Here is an 18,177-nt window from a genome sequence, read left to right on the forward strand (position 1 = left end):
TGCAGTGAGGGTGTATATGTGTGTGACTGTGATGGGTGTGTGTGGTGTGTGTATGTGTGTCTGTGATGGGTGTGTGTGGTGTGTGTGTGTCTGTGATGGGGGTGTGTACAGTGTGCGGGGTGTGTGTAAATGTCTGCGATGGGGGTGTGTACAGTGTGCGGGGTGGTGTGTGCCTGCGATGGAGGTGTGTACAGTGTGCGGGGTGTGTGTGTGTGCCTGCGATGGCGGTGTGTACAGTGTGCGGGGTGTGTATGTGTGTCTGCATGGGGTGTGTGAGAGGAAGAGACGGCGCTCTCATCCAGACCCTTCTCCCTGCGGTGCCCGCCTCCCCCCCCAACCCCCGCAGAAGGGAGGAAAGCCGGTTTGTAACCAGGCCCTTGTTACCCTTTGTCTCCAGCAAACTCCCCGGGTGTCCCACAGGCCAAGCGGAGGGGCAGGAGGGGCCAGCGAGGGAAGGGCCTTGGGGTCCTAGGGTTCCACCGGCACCTTCTGGGAGCCGGGCCTGGTCCCCTCCGCCCGCAAGGGGCCAGGCGGCTCTGGGCCCCTCCCGCACCCCCCACGGAGGGAGAGGACACGCACAGGGCCTCGGCCTTCTTCTCGGAGAACACCCGCAGGCAGAAGTCGCCGTCCCGGAAGGGCTCGAAGGTGGACGGCACGACCACGTACGCCCCCGGCGGCAGGCGCAGGCGCGCGGAGACCTCGCGCAGGTTGACGTAGGTGCTGGAGCGGGCGGAGGGCTGGCGGCCCAGGAAGAAGTCCCGGCCCAGGTGCGCGTCCGTGGGACTCTCCAGCTGCACAAAGCAACAGTCAGGGTCAAGGTCTCCTGAAATCCCAGAAGAGGAGGCCGAAGAGTGGAGGTTTATGGCCCCGACTTGGGGATGGTTGATTTTCAACCCTGGGCTGAGGATCGGCGGACCCTGGATTCCGTCTGCACTCACCCTGCGTCCATAGTCAAGTGTTTTCCGAGCAGCTTCTGGGTGCCCAGCCCAGGGGAGACACTGACCTTGACCATGCAACCTTGGCCAGACCCCTTGCTCTCTTCCTGGTTAAATGAGGGATTGGACAGCAGGGTCTCTGGTGTGTGTGTGCTCAGCGTCTCTCTGGACTTTTGCGCCTGGGGCGTGGCTTCAATCCTAGTTCTCAAGCAGCAGTAGCCACAAGGGCCGCCTGGCTGGGAGCACTGCTCTTCTGCAAGGAAACCCCGACGATCTGGCTGGGGGTGGGGGGCCTGGGAGGCAGACAGAGGGGCGGCCGCAGCAGAACCCATCTGTTTGTTGGCAGGAGAGGGAAGCGGTGGGGGTGTGATTTCGGGCTAATTGGTGACTTCAGAGTGCTTGCAAAACACAGGTGCCCATGTCATTAGTGCTGCCATCAAGCCTCCCTGTGGCGCTGTAGCTTCACCATCCATCTTCATCAAGGCACCTGTGACAGAGGCAGGCGCGGGAAAGCCGCAAGGGCTGTGACTTCAGTGTGACCCAGAGCTGGAATGCACCCCGCCCCCCCCCCCCCCGGAGTGGGCAGGGTCCATTCATGGTCACCAGACCCTCTTTGGATCACAAGTTTGCTCAGCAGGGGAGGAAGGTGACACCATCTGCCCCCACCACCCTGGTCAGGACTCCAGGGGACCCCAGCCAGCCCATGATGACCTGGGAGCTGGAGCAGCCTTGGGATCCCCCAAGTCCAAGTGTTAAGCAGCTAAGTGACATCGTTGCCCTCCTGAGGGCAGCAAGGGGAGGAAGTGGGACCCACAGGGAGAAGTACAGTAGCTATACATGGGGGTTGGACTGGGAAAAGGCCAGGTCTCGATCCAGCAAGAACCCGGGGTGGGACAGTTGAGAGAAGCCTTACTGGGGAGGCCAGAGGGAGGAGCTGGGCCCCTCTGTCCTGCTGGGGCTTCACACAGGCATGGGGCTCCTGGCCCTAGCACCTCCCCATGGCCTGGCCCAGCCATGCATGTGTGGGCCCAGGGTCCACGTGAGCACCCCTGGGGGCTTGTTGGAAATGAAGTTCTCAGACCCCTCGCAGACCTACAGAATCAGAGACTCCGGGGGTGGGACCCCGGGCTTTCTGAGCAGTGGTTTGGAAGCACTTACTACAGGCCCAGGGGGCACCTGCAGACCACGGGCTCCACAGCGACACCTTGAGGGCACTGGGCAGCTGCACTGTGTGCGCAGAGGGCCTCTCATAGAAATGGGGCTGGCTGGCTGCCTTTCTTCTTTCTTTTTAGGGCCACACATGGAGGTTCCCAGGCTAGGGGTCCAAGAGGAGCTGTAGCCACAGGTCTACACCACAACCAGGACAACGCCAGATCCAACCCACAACTTCGACCTGCACCACAGCTCATGGCAACCCTGGATGCTTAACCCACTGAGCGGGAGCAGGGATCGAACCAGCATCACCGTGGATACTGGTCAGGTTCTCAGCCCGCTGAGCTGCAACGGGAACTCCCTAAATGGGCTATTTCTGATGGGAACCACCATGGATCAGATTTAGCTCAGGTTTGAAGGTAATGACTTTCAGGTGGCCAAGCGGTATTTGCTCTAAATCGTCCACCCCCTGATCTGCTGCCTCCATAACAAATAACATGCACTTTGGGGGCCACCAAGCCAGGTGACCAGTGGTCGGCAGCCTTGGCCGAAGGCCGGGGCTGGAGCCTGTGAACTTGGGCCTCGCTGACACATGCTACGAGGTGGCCGAGGTTGAGAACCCAGGGGAGCAGGGGGGGAACAGCATGGCAAACGCCCTGCTTCACAGCGCAGCAGACTCCGGCTGGGGGAGCCCCAGACATCGGTTTCTAACCTCAGCTGCACACTGGAACCACCCCCTGAGGTTATACTCTGATCGGTGGGGTGCAGCCTGGCCATGGAGATTTCTAAGGGCCCCCAGGTGTCCCCAGTGTGCCATCGAGAGAGGCCTGCTGGGCCAGGATGATCTGGGGTCTGACTCTGTGCTGGCTGTGTTGATGACACCTTCTCACAGAAGGCAGCTAGGACAACCAGGTGAGGCTGGGGACAGTGACAGGAAACCCCAGATGCAAGAATGATAGCGATGACCTGTCTCTCTAACCCAGCTGTCAATCACTGAAGAGGCACCAGAAGAGCCAGGAGCCAAAAATATAAATTTGGTGCTTCCTTTTCTTATCAGATGTCAGGCCATTTATTCTGTAGGCTAGGTAAACAGGAGCCCAAGTGAGCCACAGTCATCTTGTTTGGATCAAACCAGCAGGCACACAGGGGGCAAAGGTCATCACTGTCCCCTTCATGGTGGCTGGGACCCCATTGCCTTCACCCACTCTCAGGGTTACCCGCTCACTGGATCAGGTGAGAGTCTGTTCGTGGGAGAACCGGAATCCATCAGAGGCAGCAGATGCTACCGGGTGCCCATGTGAGGAGGCAGCCCAGCTTCCTTACCAAAGGAGGAACACCTCCGTCAGTGCCCACATACCTCTTTGGGGACCTACAGGACAGGAGAAAAGAGCAGGTCACTCAAAGGTGCCACTGTCTTCCTCATGCATGCCTCCCCACATCTGGCAGCCAGACAGTGCCGTCCTAGGCCCCTGAGAGGAAGTCTATGCTGCAATGACTGATCAGCATTTCTGAAACTGGAAAGTCATGGGTGAATTTCAAGGCCATCCGCATACCCCTGAGCCCTAGAAATCCTAAAGAAAGATTTTTAAAGTTTCAACTTGGTTTTCTCTTGGTATAATCTACCCGGAAGGAACCCCAATTTCTTAGGAATAATAACCTAGGGGTTTAAATGAGAGCTAACATCTTCCAGACCTACAGACCTGGCCTCCAGATCACGGGGCTTGGCCAGAAACGGGTCTCACTCAGCTTGAGGCACCACTTAATCACCACTGACTATGGGTCTGGTCCAGGAAGAGGCACGTGACCCAAGCTGAGTCCCAGGAGAGGCTTCTCTAGGATTTTGAATTGGAACCAAGAGAAGGCGGCCTTCTTTTATGTGGGTGATCTTAGGGAGATGGTGCAGAAAGCCAGACAGGGAGGATGCTGTTGACACCAGACAGGAGACAGAAAGCGTCCTGAGCATGTGCCAGTCCCCTGCTCCACGCATCCTGTCCTTCCCTGGGTTTGGTTACCTGAGCCGGTAAGTTCCTTTTGCACGAGTCTAGGTAGAATTAGGCCCTATTATTTGCAACTGGAAAAGGTGACGCCCACAGATCTCAGCTGTGGAGTGGGAGGCCCCCAGGCCAGGGGGGAAGAAGAGGGTTCAACCCCCCTCTGGTCCTTTTCCTGCCTCGGCCCCCGGAACGCTCTTTTGGGCAAAAGACCGTGAAGGGCACTGTTCGGGGCCCAGGTCCCCAGGCAACTGCCAACTCGGAAAAAAAAAAAATTAGGGGAAATTTGCATCAGCTGGCGGCTTCCTTCTGGAGCCCCCACCACAATTGCCCGCAGAGGTAGAAGTCCCCGGTCACTGTCACTCCTCTATACTTTAGTCTAAAACCAACAACCCCCAGAGAGAGAGGCCTCTGGGAGAGCAGAGGTCGTCAGGGGACAAGCCTCGCCCTCCTGCCTGCCTGCCTTCACCCCCTTGGCGGGGACTCTGTCAATCTTTCCATTCAGCCCCCATCTCCTCGGGCAGTGGGCTCTGAATCCACTGCCCTGAGTTCTGGGCAGGAACGGAGCCAGCCGCCAGGCCTGGGTCCCAGTCAGAGCATCCAGGCTGGAGAACAGGCTGGCCTCGCCCACTGACAGATGGAAAGGGACAGTCACCTTCGAGATGCAGGATCCTGAATGTTAATGACAGGCCTGCCTGGCAGGAGCCCGATGTCACAGCAGGAAGCTAACATGGGAGAGAGAGGAGGCCAGCCGAGCAGGGCTCTTTAGCTTCCGGGGGAGTTTCTGGCTGCTTCTCAATCTGTGTCAGGTTTCCAACCTCAAGCCAGACTCCAGTTTGCAGACAGTTAAAGGCAGAGGAGGCAGCTGCAGGGGTTAGAGAATGGGACCCCCTCAATCCCTAGACTCCCGCCCGCCCACAGTGGGTACTTTCCACAGCCTAGGCTACTCCCTACACCCTCAGTCACGCCCCACAATGCTGGACACCCCCTCAACCGAACTTTAAAGCGGCTCGTGTTCATAGGTGTCATGCTCAAAATTATATGCCTCTGGCTCTAAGAAGAAAGTCCACGGATCACATACATGGGTTATTTTATAAGCAGCTATAAACTGATGTTGGAAAAATTGACATGCTGTATATATAGTTTATGAGAGCAAACGCAGTGCCCACAAAGCTATTTCCGGGTGTTAGCTCATGTCCCTTTGAAAGAATGCTTTGCTCATCTGGTTATATAAGGGGAGCCAGTGGAGGCAGAGCTGGTGGCCACTGTCCCTATGTCGCCCACCTTTTGGCCGTATGCACCTGCTGCCTACTCTCCAAAACTGTCACTTACTTTCCAGCTGGCAAGAAGCACGAGGTGTCCCCTCTGGTGGAATGTTCTCTCTCCCTCACCTTTGAAACCCAGCTCAGGGAGTTCCCTTGTGGCTCAGTGGTAATGAACCCGACTAGTATCCATGAGGACATGGGTCCGATCGCTGGTCCCGCTCAGTGGGTTAGGGATCCAGCGTTGCTGTGAGCTTCGGTGTAGGTCACATATGTGGCTCGCGTCTGGCGTTGCTGTGGCTGTGGCATAGGCTGGCGGCTGTAGCTCTGATTCAACCCCTAGCCTGGGAACTTCCATATGCCGCAGGTGTGGCCCTAAAAAAGTGAAAGAAAGAAAGAAAGGGAAGGAGAGAGGGAAGAAGGAACAAAGAGAGACAAGGAAGGAAGAAAGAACAATCTAGCTCAGTTCTGAAGCCCTGATCAAAAAGTCTCCTCCTCCACGAAGCTCTCTGAGGAGTCTCAGCCCACTGCACTGGCCCCGGTCACCTCAGATCTGAGCTGCCCTGTACCTGGTGGGATGTGTGTGGGGTTCCCCTCTCGATTGTAAGCTCCCTGAGGGCAACAACCTTGGGCTGTGCTTCTGTGTCTCTGCTTTCCGCACAGCCCCTGCAGGTGGCAGAGAGCTGCAGAAGAGGTGTTGAATTGATATGCATAATACGGGCACTGCTTTCTGGGGTTTTTTATCCCTATAAACAGAGACTCTGGATTGGTGCTGTTTACATTCTAGGTGGGGATGGGAAAGCTAGGCTGGAATCAAAATCGGAGCTGACATTTAAAATTCTTTTCTCCTGCCATCAAGCAGCAATGATCTCCCAACTCCCTTTCTTCCAACACAAAATACACACACATGAAATACACACACACACACACACACACACACACACACACACATCCCTAACTCTACAGCCCTATGTTCCAAAATAAGGGAAACAAAGAGGCTGGAGTTTGTATGAGCCTGACAATTGCCCTTTTCCCTACTGGTTTCTTATCACAATACTTCTTTTTCACGCAGTAATTTCTACTGAGATATTGGGCCTCCGGCCAGCTCTCAGTCTTTCTAATTGGATGCTATTTTCCCTCAGAAATTCTTTTTTTTTTTTTTTGGTCTTTTTGCCTTTTCTGGGGCTGCTCCTGCGGCATATGGAGGTTTCCAGGCTAGGGGTCTAATTGGAGCCGCAACCAATGGCCTATGCCAGAGCCACAGCAACAGGGGATCTGAGCCGTGTCTGCAACCTACACCACACCTCATGGCAACGCCGGATCCTTAACCCACCGAGCAAGGCCAGGAATCGAACCCGCGACCTCACAGTTCCCAGTCCAATTCGTTAACCACCGCTCCATGACAAGAACTCCTCGGAAATTCGTTTTTAACAAAATTGTATCAACACAACCCACATGAGTCCCTCTAGAATTTGCTATAAAGAGGTCTTCACTTGAATAATAAAGTGGATTCCAGGAGTTCACTTGGGACCCAGCAGGTTAAGGATATGGTCACTGTAGCATCTTGGGTCACTGCTGTGATGAGGGTTCCATCCCTGGCCCAGGAACTTCTACACGCCATGGGCAAGGCCGAAAAAAAAGGGGGGTGGGGTGGGAGTCCAACCTGATCCTGGCTAGACTTCTCAAGACCTAGAGATCTGGCTCTAACGTGTCTGTGAGGCTGTGAAGTCTACGGAGGGGTGGTTTCCGGGGAAAACTGGCCAATGGAGCCCAGCATTGCCGTCTAGGCCAGAGCCAGCTGTGACCTGCAACCAGAGACGCCAGAACTGAAAACACCCAGGTGGCCCCTTCTACCTAAGCCCATGCCTTGTATGTCCCATCAAGGGCTCAAGGTTGCCCAGGGAGGAAGAGAGTGTTGGTCTTGAGCTCTCTTCCCCAACTCTGTGATGTCCTCAGACTCCCTGTGTCACCTCAAGTGCCTTGTGCCCTCACCTTCTTGGCCCCTGTCCTCTGAGAAGGAGTCTAATGAGTATACGTTTACCCTGAACCTTCAACGGCAAAGTTTAATGAATCCCACGTCTCAATGTTAACACCAGAGACTTAAGCCAGAGGAATGAATCTCTAATTGTGGAATTCAGGCCATTTTGGAAGGAAGGAAGACAGATCGGGGGCGGGGGGAGCAAGGAGAATGCTGGATAAGGAAGATGCACTTGGAGTTCCCATTGTGGCTCAGCGGTAATGAACCCCACTAGTATCCATGAGGATGTAATCCCCGGCCTCACTCAGCGGGTTAAGGATCCAGCGTTGCTGCAAGCTGTGGTGTAGTTTGCAGACAAGTGTTGGGTCTGGGGTGGCTGTGGCTGTGGTGTAGGCTGGCAGCTGCAGCTCCGATTGGACCCCTCGCTTGGGAACTTCCATATGCCTCAAGTGCAGACCTAAAAAGACCAAAAGAAAAAAGGAAAAAGAAAAAAAAAAAGAGAAGAAGGAAGATGTGCCTCAATGGCTGGCCAAAAGATTCTGACCAAAGACCTCAGATGTGCAGGAATGGATGGCGCCAGCTCCGGAGTACCTGGTAGACAGCATAGCCGATGCTGAGCAGGCCCTGTCCCATCCTCTTCTGTCGCCTACGGTTCTTCTGCATCAGCCCCAGCAGCACCGTGCAGCAGGCTTCAGCAACGCCCTCCTCCTGGTGGTCATCCACCTCGTCCAGATGGATTTTGAACTGCGGATTGGTCCAGTAAGTGGCTGGAGACGTCGGTTCCCCCCCAAGCAGGGTGAGGAGATCAGGAAGAACAGAACGAAAGGGGGGCACTTTGATCACCCCCGTGAAGGCACAATTGGCCCATCTGTGCCAGTCGGCAGGCCTCGGCAAGTTTTCTTTACAAGGTGGTCGGGCATCTCCTTTGCGCTCCCCGCCCCGCCCACATACCAGCAGACACCCCCCCACACACACTGCCCTTGGAAACTCTGCGCCCTGTCCATTTGGTCAACTGGGGGCCCAGATATCTTTGACTGGGGATATTCAAGGTCCGGTGGTCCCAGGGCTACACTGAGCCCCCCTGGGAAGGAAACTCCAAGTCTCCTGGGGAAATAGTGAACAGCTTCCCAGCTCCTGGCCTGTGAATTGAACCTACTTCCTGGAGGAAGGAGGTCTCTAGGGGGAAAGCCTGGGACAGAGAGGACAAAATCCCATCAAGACCAGCTACCAAGGAGGCCTCTGCTGACCGGCTCTAAGGACGACCACTCCGGACCCCTGGGATGCCCCCCGCCACCCCCAGCTAATGGGTCCCTGCTTCAGATCACAGCCCCAAATGGCCCTGATCACTGATGCTTTGTCCATCGGCCTCTAGATGGCTCAGCCGACAGTGAGGAGACACCTTCCCCAGGCACAGGTTATTTAATAATGCCTGAGGGCTAAGAACTGACAATTAAGAGGCAAGCCTGGAATTCCTGTTGTGGCTCAGCTGGTTACAAACCCGACTAGTATCCATGAGGTTGCAGGTTCATCCCTGGCCTCATTCAGTGGATTAAGGATCCGGCATTGCCATGAGCTGTGGTGTAGGTCACAGAGATGGCTTGGATCTGGCGTTGCTGTGGCTGTGTAGACCAGCAGCTACAGCTCCGATTCGACCCCTAGCCTGGGAACTTCCATGTTCCCGGGAAGAAGGAGAAGAAGAGGAAGAAGGAGGAGAAGAAGCATGCCAGCCACACCACCCATGATATCTTAAAAGATTGCTTCATTTCCAATAAGACCTTAAAAAAAAAAAAAAAAAAAAAACACTCTCCAAATAGTCACTGTACAAGCCAAGACACAGAGAGGGCAAACGGGTCATCCAGGGGCACACAGCTATTCTACAACAGACTCGAGTAGCTGAGTATGACGGAGGAAGATGGGCGTGATGGCCTCAACAATTTCAATAGAGATGCGCCCTGGGGGTAGGGGGAGGAAGGGATGGGAAAGGAAGAGGTTCTTAGATCCCCTAAAGAAGGGTCCAACTTGGTGAAACAACAAGGCATTTACAGGGGACCAAGAGCCACTGATTAGTATATTTTCTTTCTTTCTTTCCTTCCTTCCTTTCTTTCTTTCTTTCTTTCTTTCTTTCTTTCTTTCTTTCTTTCTTTCTTTCTTCTTTCTTTCTTTCTTTCTTTCTTTCTTTCTTTCTTTCTTTCCTTCCTTCCTTCCTTCCTTTCTTTCTTTCTTTTGCCATTTCTTGGGTCTCTCTCACGGCATATGGAGGTTCCCAGGTTAGGGGTCTAATCAGAGCTGTAGCCACCGGCCTACACCACAGCCACAGCAACTCGGGATCCGAGCTGCATCTGCAACCTACACCACAGCTCACGGCAACACTGAATCCTTAACCCACTGAGCAAGGGCAGGGATAGAACCCGCAACCTCATGGTTCCTAGTCGGATTCGTTAACCACTGAGCCACGACGGGAATTCCTGATTAGTATATTTTAACAATAAAATTACGTATTCAACTTTCACCTTCCCAGAGCCTCCACATCCAGCTTTTTGGCTTTTTTGAAATTTAGGGCAGAAGTGTGTAGATTTTTCAAGCCAAGTATCTGTTGGTTTAGAGGAGACAGAGGCAATTCTGTAATCTTCTGTACTTACATTAGCACCAAAGGGCAGGGACCATCCATCTCTTCCCGACAGCTAGTTTGGTGGCACAGGCAGTGTGGCGATTTCGTGCATACAGATACGTTAGGCACCCCTGCAGCTCCACACTCCCAAAATGATCCAGACAAATTTCCTCCACATTTTCTAAGAGCTCACTAACGGCGAGCGTATTTTAATTTCTCCCACATGCAACATTACTGCAATCTCTACATTTTTTTTGTTTAGTCCTTAACAGAACTAGAGGAAGAGAATGGGTCGTAACGATAATACGTCTCATTTGTATCACACTACACCGTTTATAAAGCACTTCCGAAGGCGGGCATTATGGCTCCACTTTGAGGATTGGGAACCTGAAGCACAGAACAGGGAAAGGACCCTCCCAGGGTCCCACGGCCCTTGGACCGAGCATCTGAGCAACAGTGGCAGGAAAGGGCCTCCCTCTTTTCTCTCTGCTCCATGCTCATCTGCATCATCAGACACAGGAGCGGGGCTTGGAGGGAAATAAAGAACGAGAGACCTAGGCAAGACCCAGGACTGTGTCCACGTGGGATTTTTTTCTTCTTTTTGTTTTTAAGGGCCGTACCTGCAACATACAGTTCCCAGGCTAGGGGTCGAATTGGAGCTACAGCTGCAGGCCTGCACCAGAGCCACAGCAACACAGGATCTGAGCCACGTCTGTGACCTACACCACAGCTCACGGCAATGCTGGATCCTTAACCCACTGAGCGAGGCCAGGGATCAAACCCACATCCTCATGGATACTTGTCCAGTTCATTACCGCAGAACCACGACAGGAGCTCCCTGGGATTTTATTCTTATGCTGCATCCACTGCCCTGAGCACAGGCCTGCGATGAGCTCTGTCATGAGATCCAGACCTGGTGCTTACTGTCTACGTCAATCAACCACGTCCTCATCAAACCAGGAGGGAGCCTGGGGTCTGAGGAGGGGGGCAGTGGAGAGAGTGGGGTTTGCTTTCTTTTGTTTCTCCTTAGAGATGAGGGACCGTTTTTTCGGAGTTTCTTCCTCTGGTGCTGCCTCGGCCGATTCGACCTAGGAGGATCCTATATATGGAGATATTAGTCACCTCCCTCCAACGGGGAAGGCTTCCCACATCAAGTAAGAGGAGGGCCCCAGTTAGTGTAAAGGCAACAGTTTGCACCAGACTATCCCCTCCAGGGAGGGAACTCCGACGACACCCATAGGAGCCGGGAGTGGTCATTTGAATGCCCTGTGTGACCGCCCTGATCCAGGCTGTCAGGTCCCACCACCTCCGACTCAGGTGCAAAGAAGGCAGAATGGCTGCTCTGATGGATGTGTCTACTGAAACAGCGAGGCCACACCCGGTTCCTTCTAGCAGATCCTTAGCCACTGTCCCATGGCTCAGCAGGCTGGATGCCAGCCAGACAGTGGGGATGAAGGAAGAATAAGAGAAAAACAGGAAGCTTCAGTGCAGGGTGCCAAGTGCACATTAGTACAAAGAATAGCCTTGGGGGGCAGGGAGCAGGTGGGCAAAGCAGAGACAGTCTGAACACACAGAAGCTCAAGAGTAGCGTTACTTGAGATGGTGCCCAGGGGAGGGGCTGCAAAGCCACCATCCACCCTCGTTGTCCTGGCCTCTGAGCCCCATAAAGAAGCTGGGCCTCTAGGGGTACCAGAGTGCTAAGGCATTGTCCAAAGGCTAGCATATCAGGGCGCCCAGCCCCAGGAGCACAAGCCACCAGGAGGCACACCCAAGCGGCCCCTTGCCTCACCTGGGTAGTTCTGGCAGCCACCAGCCGTGGAGCCCCGTGTCCAGCGCCCATTGAACAGAACCAGATTCCACTTTTGCACCTCATCACTGCTCAGGGAGTCGGGGGAGAGGTTGCAGATCTCCAGCCGAGAGAACTGCTTCAAGAAATCCGAAAAAGACATCCTGGGGGCAGAGGGACCAATGGGCTTTGGGTCAAGAGAGCTGGGCTGGAGAGGTGATGCAGGGCACACCCAGTGGGCACTGGACAGAGCTAAGGCCCTGGGCTCACGGGCATCCTTTCTCCAGCCCACTGTCCCAATTCATGGGCATCATTGTCCAAACTCCTCGCTATTGTTCACAACCTCTTCATTCTTTTCCTTTTTTTTTTTTTTTTTTTAGGGTCATACCTACGGCATATGGAAGATCCCAGGTTAGGGGCCTAGGCCACAGCCACAGTAACTTGGGATCCAAGCCGTGTCTGCAACCTATACCACAGCTCACAGCAACGCTGGACCCTTAATCCACTGAGCGAGGCCAGGGATCGAACCCTCATGGATACTAGTCAAGCTCATTACTGTTAGTGCTGAGCTATGACGGCAACTCCCTCCTTTGTTCTTAAAGAACCTCCCTCCCATATGTAACTCGTGGTCCGTGCTCGTGGGTCAGAAAAAGAGTTTTCCAGCATAGTGAGGTGAAGAGAAAGGAGAGTTTACTGAGATAAGAGAAGCTGCTAGCACAGAGGCACAATTTCCTGATAACCAAGGAGAGCTGATGCCAGGCTCAGGTCTTTTCATAGCCCAGGGAGAGAGAAGAGGTCTCTCAATATATTGCTGATGGGTTGGGGAAGGTGGGGTGTTAGGATACACTTGCTGGTTGGTTGGGGGCTTATCAGGCCTCCACAGGGTGGGGTGAGGAGTGGGCTGCATACGTTTCCTAGTAGGGGCAGAAAGGGGTAGGCCAGGTTGCTCCAGGTCGGGGAGGGGGCATTACAATGAGATCGGTGTTGATGGTAAGGGTCTGGTCATTCTTGCCTTTTTTTGCTTTTTTGGGGGCCACACCCATGGCATATGGACATTTCCAGGCTAAGGGTTGAATTGGAGATACAGCTGCCAGCCACAGCCACAAGCCACAGCAACACCAGATCCGAGCCATGTCTTTGACCTACACCACAGCAATGCCGGATCCTTAACTCACTGAGCGAGGGAGGCCAGGGATCGAACCTATATTCTCATGCTTCCTACTGGGGTTTGTTAACCACTGATCCATGAAGGGAACTCCTGTTTATTCTTGTTTTGACCAGAAGCTTTGAATTCTATCTCCTTGAAGTCACACTCTAACCAACCAGCAAAGACTCAACCATAAACTGGAGACCCCCAGGGAGTCATCCAAGCCGCCACCTCCAGGTTTCTTTCTGTAACTCTGACTGGCATCCAGCCTAGAGATGGCCTCTAAGCCACATCATATTCTTTTTTTTTTTGGTCTTGTTGTTGTTGTTGTTGCTATTTCTTGGGCCGCTCCCGCGGCATATGGAGGTTCCCAGGCTAGGGGTCGAATTGGAGCCGTAGCCACCGGCCTACACCAGAGCCACAGCAACGTGGGATCCGAGCCGCATTTGCAACCTACACCACAGCTCACGGCAACGCCGGATCGTTAACCCACTGAGCAAGGGCAGGGACCGAACCCGCAACCTCATGGTTCCTAGTAGGATTCGTTAACCACTGCGACACGACGGGAACTCCGAAGCCACATCATATTCTTAGCAATGTCCCTGGTATCCTCCCTAGCTTATGCATGAAGGGAGTTATCCTATTTTGATGCTAAGCTGAATTTTAGACTTAACAAGATAGAAACAGTGCTCTTATTTCAATGGAAAGATTTGGATACTCAGGAGATGGGCAGAGAGCTAATCCTCCTTGGGGCTCAGACTACTGGTACAGAGGCAGAATTACCCTGGGGTAAAAGGGTGGTGGGGGGAGTAGGGTGGGAGAGGGAGGGGTGGAGTCCTCCCGTCAGGGGACAGTGGTGAATTCCTGGACCACCTGGATACAGGCCCGCTGTGTCTGGACCAGGGACAAACCCACAACGAAGGGGACAGAGCTCTGGCAGAGGATGCTCACCAAAACTCTCCATCCTCGGCTTTCTTGTCCAGCCCTTCTTTCTGTCTGGGATCTATGTAATTCCATTCTGGTGCACTGGGGAAAAAATAAAAATAAAAAAGAACAAGATTTAAAGTTGTTGTTGTTGTCATTGCTGTTGGCGGTGGTGGTCTTTTTAGGGCCACACCCACAGCACATGGAAGTTCCCAGGCTAGGGGTCGAATTGGAGCTGCAGCTGCCGGTCTACACCACAGCCACAGCAACACCAGATCCAAGCTGCATCTGTGACCTACACCACAGTTCATGGCAACGCCAGATCCTTAACCCACTGAGCGAGGCCAGGGATGGAACCTGCATCCTCATGGATCCTAGTCGGGTTCGTTAACCACTGAGCCACAATGGGAACTTCCTTAAAGTTTTGGGGTTTTTTTTGTTTTGTTTTGTTTTTTTAAGGAGAAGCAGAGGTGGTTGTTCTTGAAGGGTTTGCTGCAAGGCCAGCTCTTCATAGCCGCTAAACCTCTCCCTGAGGGCCAGAAATGGGGACCACCTAAAACTCGCCAGGGTAGAAGGATGGGGGGCGCGTAGTCTGGGGAGGGGACTGGACTCCACTGGCACTAGCAGGGTGACCCCAGCCATGCAGCTTTGCTCTAATTTCACTCTCCAGGCAAGCCTTACCTTAATTTCTTTCTTTTCTTTTTTTATTCTTTAAAAATGTTTCCTTATGGTTGATTTACAATGGTCTGTCAATGTCTGCTGTACAGCAAAGTGACCCAGTCATACATATATATACATTCAGACCCCCAGACCTGGTCACAGGCATGGGCTCGTCCCAGCAAGGAGCGGTGACAATGGCAGTCACAGAAAGGCCACCTCCTGTCCTTAACCTTATGGGGAAATGTCATTCTGGCTTATCTCTCAGTGTGACGTGAAGGCACCATGAGAGGGAGTGACCACCGCTGGGCACAGGAGCGTGGGCCACTCTCTGAGCCTGCAGAATGACAGTCAGGCTCAGTTTGACGGCAATGTCCCTGAAGCAATGTCACCCCCGTGAGGCCCCCTGCTGGTGGCCTTTCCACGGCGCTATCCACATATTTTGTTAATTTAAATGCCACCTCCAGCTACCTGACCTTTACAAAGTTAGATTTTCCTGAAACACGTACGCAATGTCTAAATAACGGAGCCTTAGTGAGATCCACCTTAAAAAAAAAAAAAAAAAATCCCTCGGAGTGCCTGTCCTGGCTCAGTGGTTAACGAATCCGACTAGGAACCATGAGCTTGCGGGTTTGGTCCCTGGCCTTGCTCAGTGGGTTAAGGATCTGGCGTTGCCATGAGCTGTGGTGTAAGTTGCAGATGTGGCTCGGATCCGGCGTTGCTGTGGCTCTGGCGTAGGCCGCTGGCTACAGGTCTGATTCAACCCCTAGCCTGGGAACCTCCATATGCCGCGGGAGTGGCCCTAGAAAAGGCAAAAAGACAAAAAAAATCCTTTCCTGGATTGTTTTCAGCAACATGTCAGCTCCTCCCCTTCCCTTTGTAAAACCTGGGGCACACCCAAGCCCAACCTCTCCATCCAGGGGTGTTCACAGGACCCTGAGGGATCAGGCCGGGGGGCGGGGGGGACCAGGGCCCATTTAATTCATGGAAACATTACCTGGATCAGAACTAAACCTCTAAATGACTATGGCTCACTAACTACAAAAATTAGGGGACACGTTGGAGGATTGGAGATCTGATCTCAATCTCCCAGTTGGCTTTTTGAAACTTAAAAAAAAAAAAAGTGTCGTTTTAATTTAAAGACATTGACATTGGGGAATTCCCATTATGGCTCAGCAGGAATGAGCCCAACTAGTATCCATGAGGACTCGGGTTTGATCCCTGCCCTTGTTCTGTGGGTTAAGGATCTGGTGTTGCCATGAGCTATGGTGTAGGTCGCAGATGCGGCTCACCTCTGGCATAGCTATGGCTGAGGTGTAGGCTGTAGCTCCGATTCGACCCCTAACCTGAGAACTTCCATATGCTCTGGCTCTACAAAGAACAAAAAATAAAAAATAAAAAAAATAAATAAAGACTTTGGGCTGATGGAGTTCCCGTCGTGGTGCAGTGGTTAACAAATCCAACTAGGAACCACGAGGTTGCGGGTTTGATCCCTGGCCTTGCTCAGTGGGTTAAGGATCCGGCGTTGCTGTGAGCTGTTGTGTAGGTTGCAGACGTGGCTTGGATCCCGAGTTGCTGTGGCTTTGGCGTAGGCCAGCAGCTACAGCTCCAATTCGACCCCTAGCCTGGGAACCTCCATATGCCGCAGGAGCGGCCCAAGAAATAGCAAAAAAAGAAAAAAAAAAAGACAGTAGGCTGAGGCTGGGGTACTTCCTCAGAGATGCAGTGCCCCCCCAAACCCCAGCCACATATAAGCACCCCCAGCTGCATCTCCAGATGGTGGAGCCTGCAGGCCTTGCCAGTTACCACCTCGCCCCCCAGCCTTGGACGCATCCCAGCCTATTAGAGACTGGGGGGCATCAGGAAAAGATGATCAAGTCAGATAAGCCCTGTAAGCAGCTTGGGGAACAGCTGCTGGTGAAAACGAGGCCAAAACTCAGGATTTCACTTTCATTCAGCTATGACATCCTTTTTGGGCAGTTGGCAGAAGTTAAGGTTTTGGGTTTTGCTCCATCATAGGCAGCAGAATGAAAAATATTTAATACAGCAGGTGATCTCGGGCCCCAGGGACAAGCATCTCTTCATGACACACACCTGAAAGGAAGCGCCACTGGGAGGCGCAGTAGGGATGTGTGATTCATTCATAAACATAATCGAGTGCCCTTCAAAAGCCCTGGTGGCATTGCGGAGTAGGGACAGCATGTAGGTACGGGAGGCTTAAGGACAGGTTGGGGGGTGTTGAACTTAAAGGCCTCTTCAAAGAGAGAACTCAAAGCCTCTGGCCAAGACAGGCTCTCATCATCACCCAACATGTCTCATTGCAATGTTCTCTTCCCCACCTGGAGCAACCTGGCCTACTCCTTCCTGCCCCGCCTGGGAAAGCTATGTGGCCCTCTCCTCACCTGCCCCTCCAGGGGCCTTATAAGCCCCCAAACAACCAGCAAGTGTCCCCTAAGACCCCTCTTTCCCCAACCAACCAGCAGGTCAGCAGGTATCATGAGAGACCTCTCCACTCCCTGGGTTATAAAAACAGACACAAAAAAAAAAAAAATAAAAATAAAACAACAACAACAACAACAAAAAGGAGTTCCCATCGTGGCTCAGTGGTTAAAGAATCCAACTAGGAACCATGAGGTTACGGGTTCAATCCCTGGCCTTGCTCAGTGGGTTAAAGATCCGGCGTTGCTGTGAGCTGTAGTACAGGTTGCAGACTCGGCTTGGATGTGGGGTTGCTGTGGCTGTGGCATAGGCCGGCAGCTACAGCTCCAATTAGACCCGTAGCCTGGGAACCTCCATATGCCTTGGGAACAGCCCTGGAAAAGGCAAAAAGACAAAAAAAAAACAACAACAAAAAAACCCTGACATAGTGTGTTCATTGCCAGCTCTCCCAGACTATCAGGAAATCGTCCTGCTGCACTTGCAGCATCTCTTATCTCAGTAAACTCTACTTTCTTTTCATCCCCATGGGAGTCTAGAAATGCTTTTCCAACCCGTGCAGGCACGGACCACAAACGGGGGTGGGGGTTGTTATTATGACTACTCCCATTTCTGGTGGCTCTTCCTCAATGGCACTGGCGAAGTCGCAATCCTTCCCGAGCCCCAACCTGCCTCCCCTCCCCCGACGCCAGCTGCGATAACTAGGCCAGAAAGGGCGCCACCTCTCTCCATCCTTCCACGTGCACCAGTGCATGGATTCCGGGGCACAGCTGTCCCGGACACCACGGGAGGTCTCCGTGTCCAGTCATCCTCTCTGACTGGTTGCCTCTCTGACCATTCATGGCTTTGTCAGGAGAGATCAATACCCACAGGTAATGAGCTCTGCGGAGCGCGCGGGCCCCTCCCATTCACCACCGCTGCCTGCCGGGGCCACGGCTCCTAAGGCTGAGCGCCTCTTTCTAGGCGTGTTGCTTCTTAGCCCGGAGGGGTTTGGCCTTTATCAGCGTAACCAAACTTTGTGGAGTGAAAAAGCTCCGATTTGAGTGATGCGCCTCACCTTTGGCTGACAGTGGAGGGAGACAGAAAACAGGCAAACCCCTCCGGCGCTAGGCAAAAATCCACTGAGCTGCCAAACTCGCAAATGCCAAAGCAGAGATCCGGGATCAAAGACTACAGCTGAGTGGCTTTTGTTTGGCTTTTCCCAGCCTGGCACCATCTAACACTCTTTTCTGAGGAGGCCGTGTGATTCGTGGACTGCAACTGCCGCTGTACCGAGGGTCCCGTGATCACTGCGTGTCATG

The 18,177-nt window shown here is 53.3% G+C and overlaps 1 protein-coding gene across 1 annotated transcript in view; it reads right to left on the bottom strand.

Annotated features, from left to right (window-relative positions):
- Positions 1-18,177, bottom strand: part of CAPN8 (calpain 8) — a 66,605-nt gene that overhangs the window by 16,077 nt on the left and 32,351 nt on the right. The window contains exons 8-12 of the mRNA XM_047755312.1: positions 13,811-13,885; positions 11,716-11,876; positions 7,910-8,085; positions 3,445-3,456; positions 580-791 (exon numbers count right to left, since the gene is read on the bottom strand). Of these exons, the coding sequence (XP_047611268.1) occupies positions 580-791; positions 3,445-3,456; positions 7,910-8,085; positions 11,716-11,876; positions 13,811-13,885 (636 nt within the window). The remainder of the gene's footprint in view (positions 1-579; positions 792-3,444; positions 3,457-7,909; positions 8,086-11,715; positions 11,877-13,810; positions 13,886-18,177) is intronic.

Source organism: Phacochoerus africanus, chromosome 12 (genome assembly GCF_016906955.1).
Source record: "Phacochoerus africanus isolate WHEZ1 chromosome 12, ROS_Pafr_v1, whole genome shotgun sequence".
NCBI classification, from domain to species: Eukaryota; Metazoa; Chordata; class Mammalia; order Artiodactyla; family Suidae; genus Phacochoerus; species Phacochoerus africanus.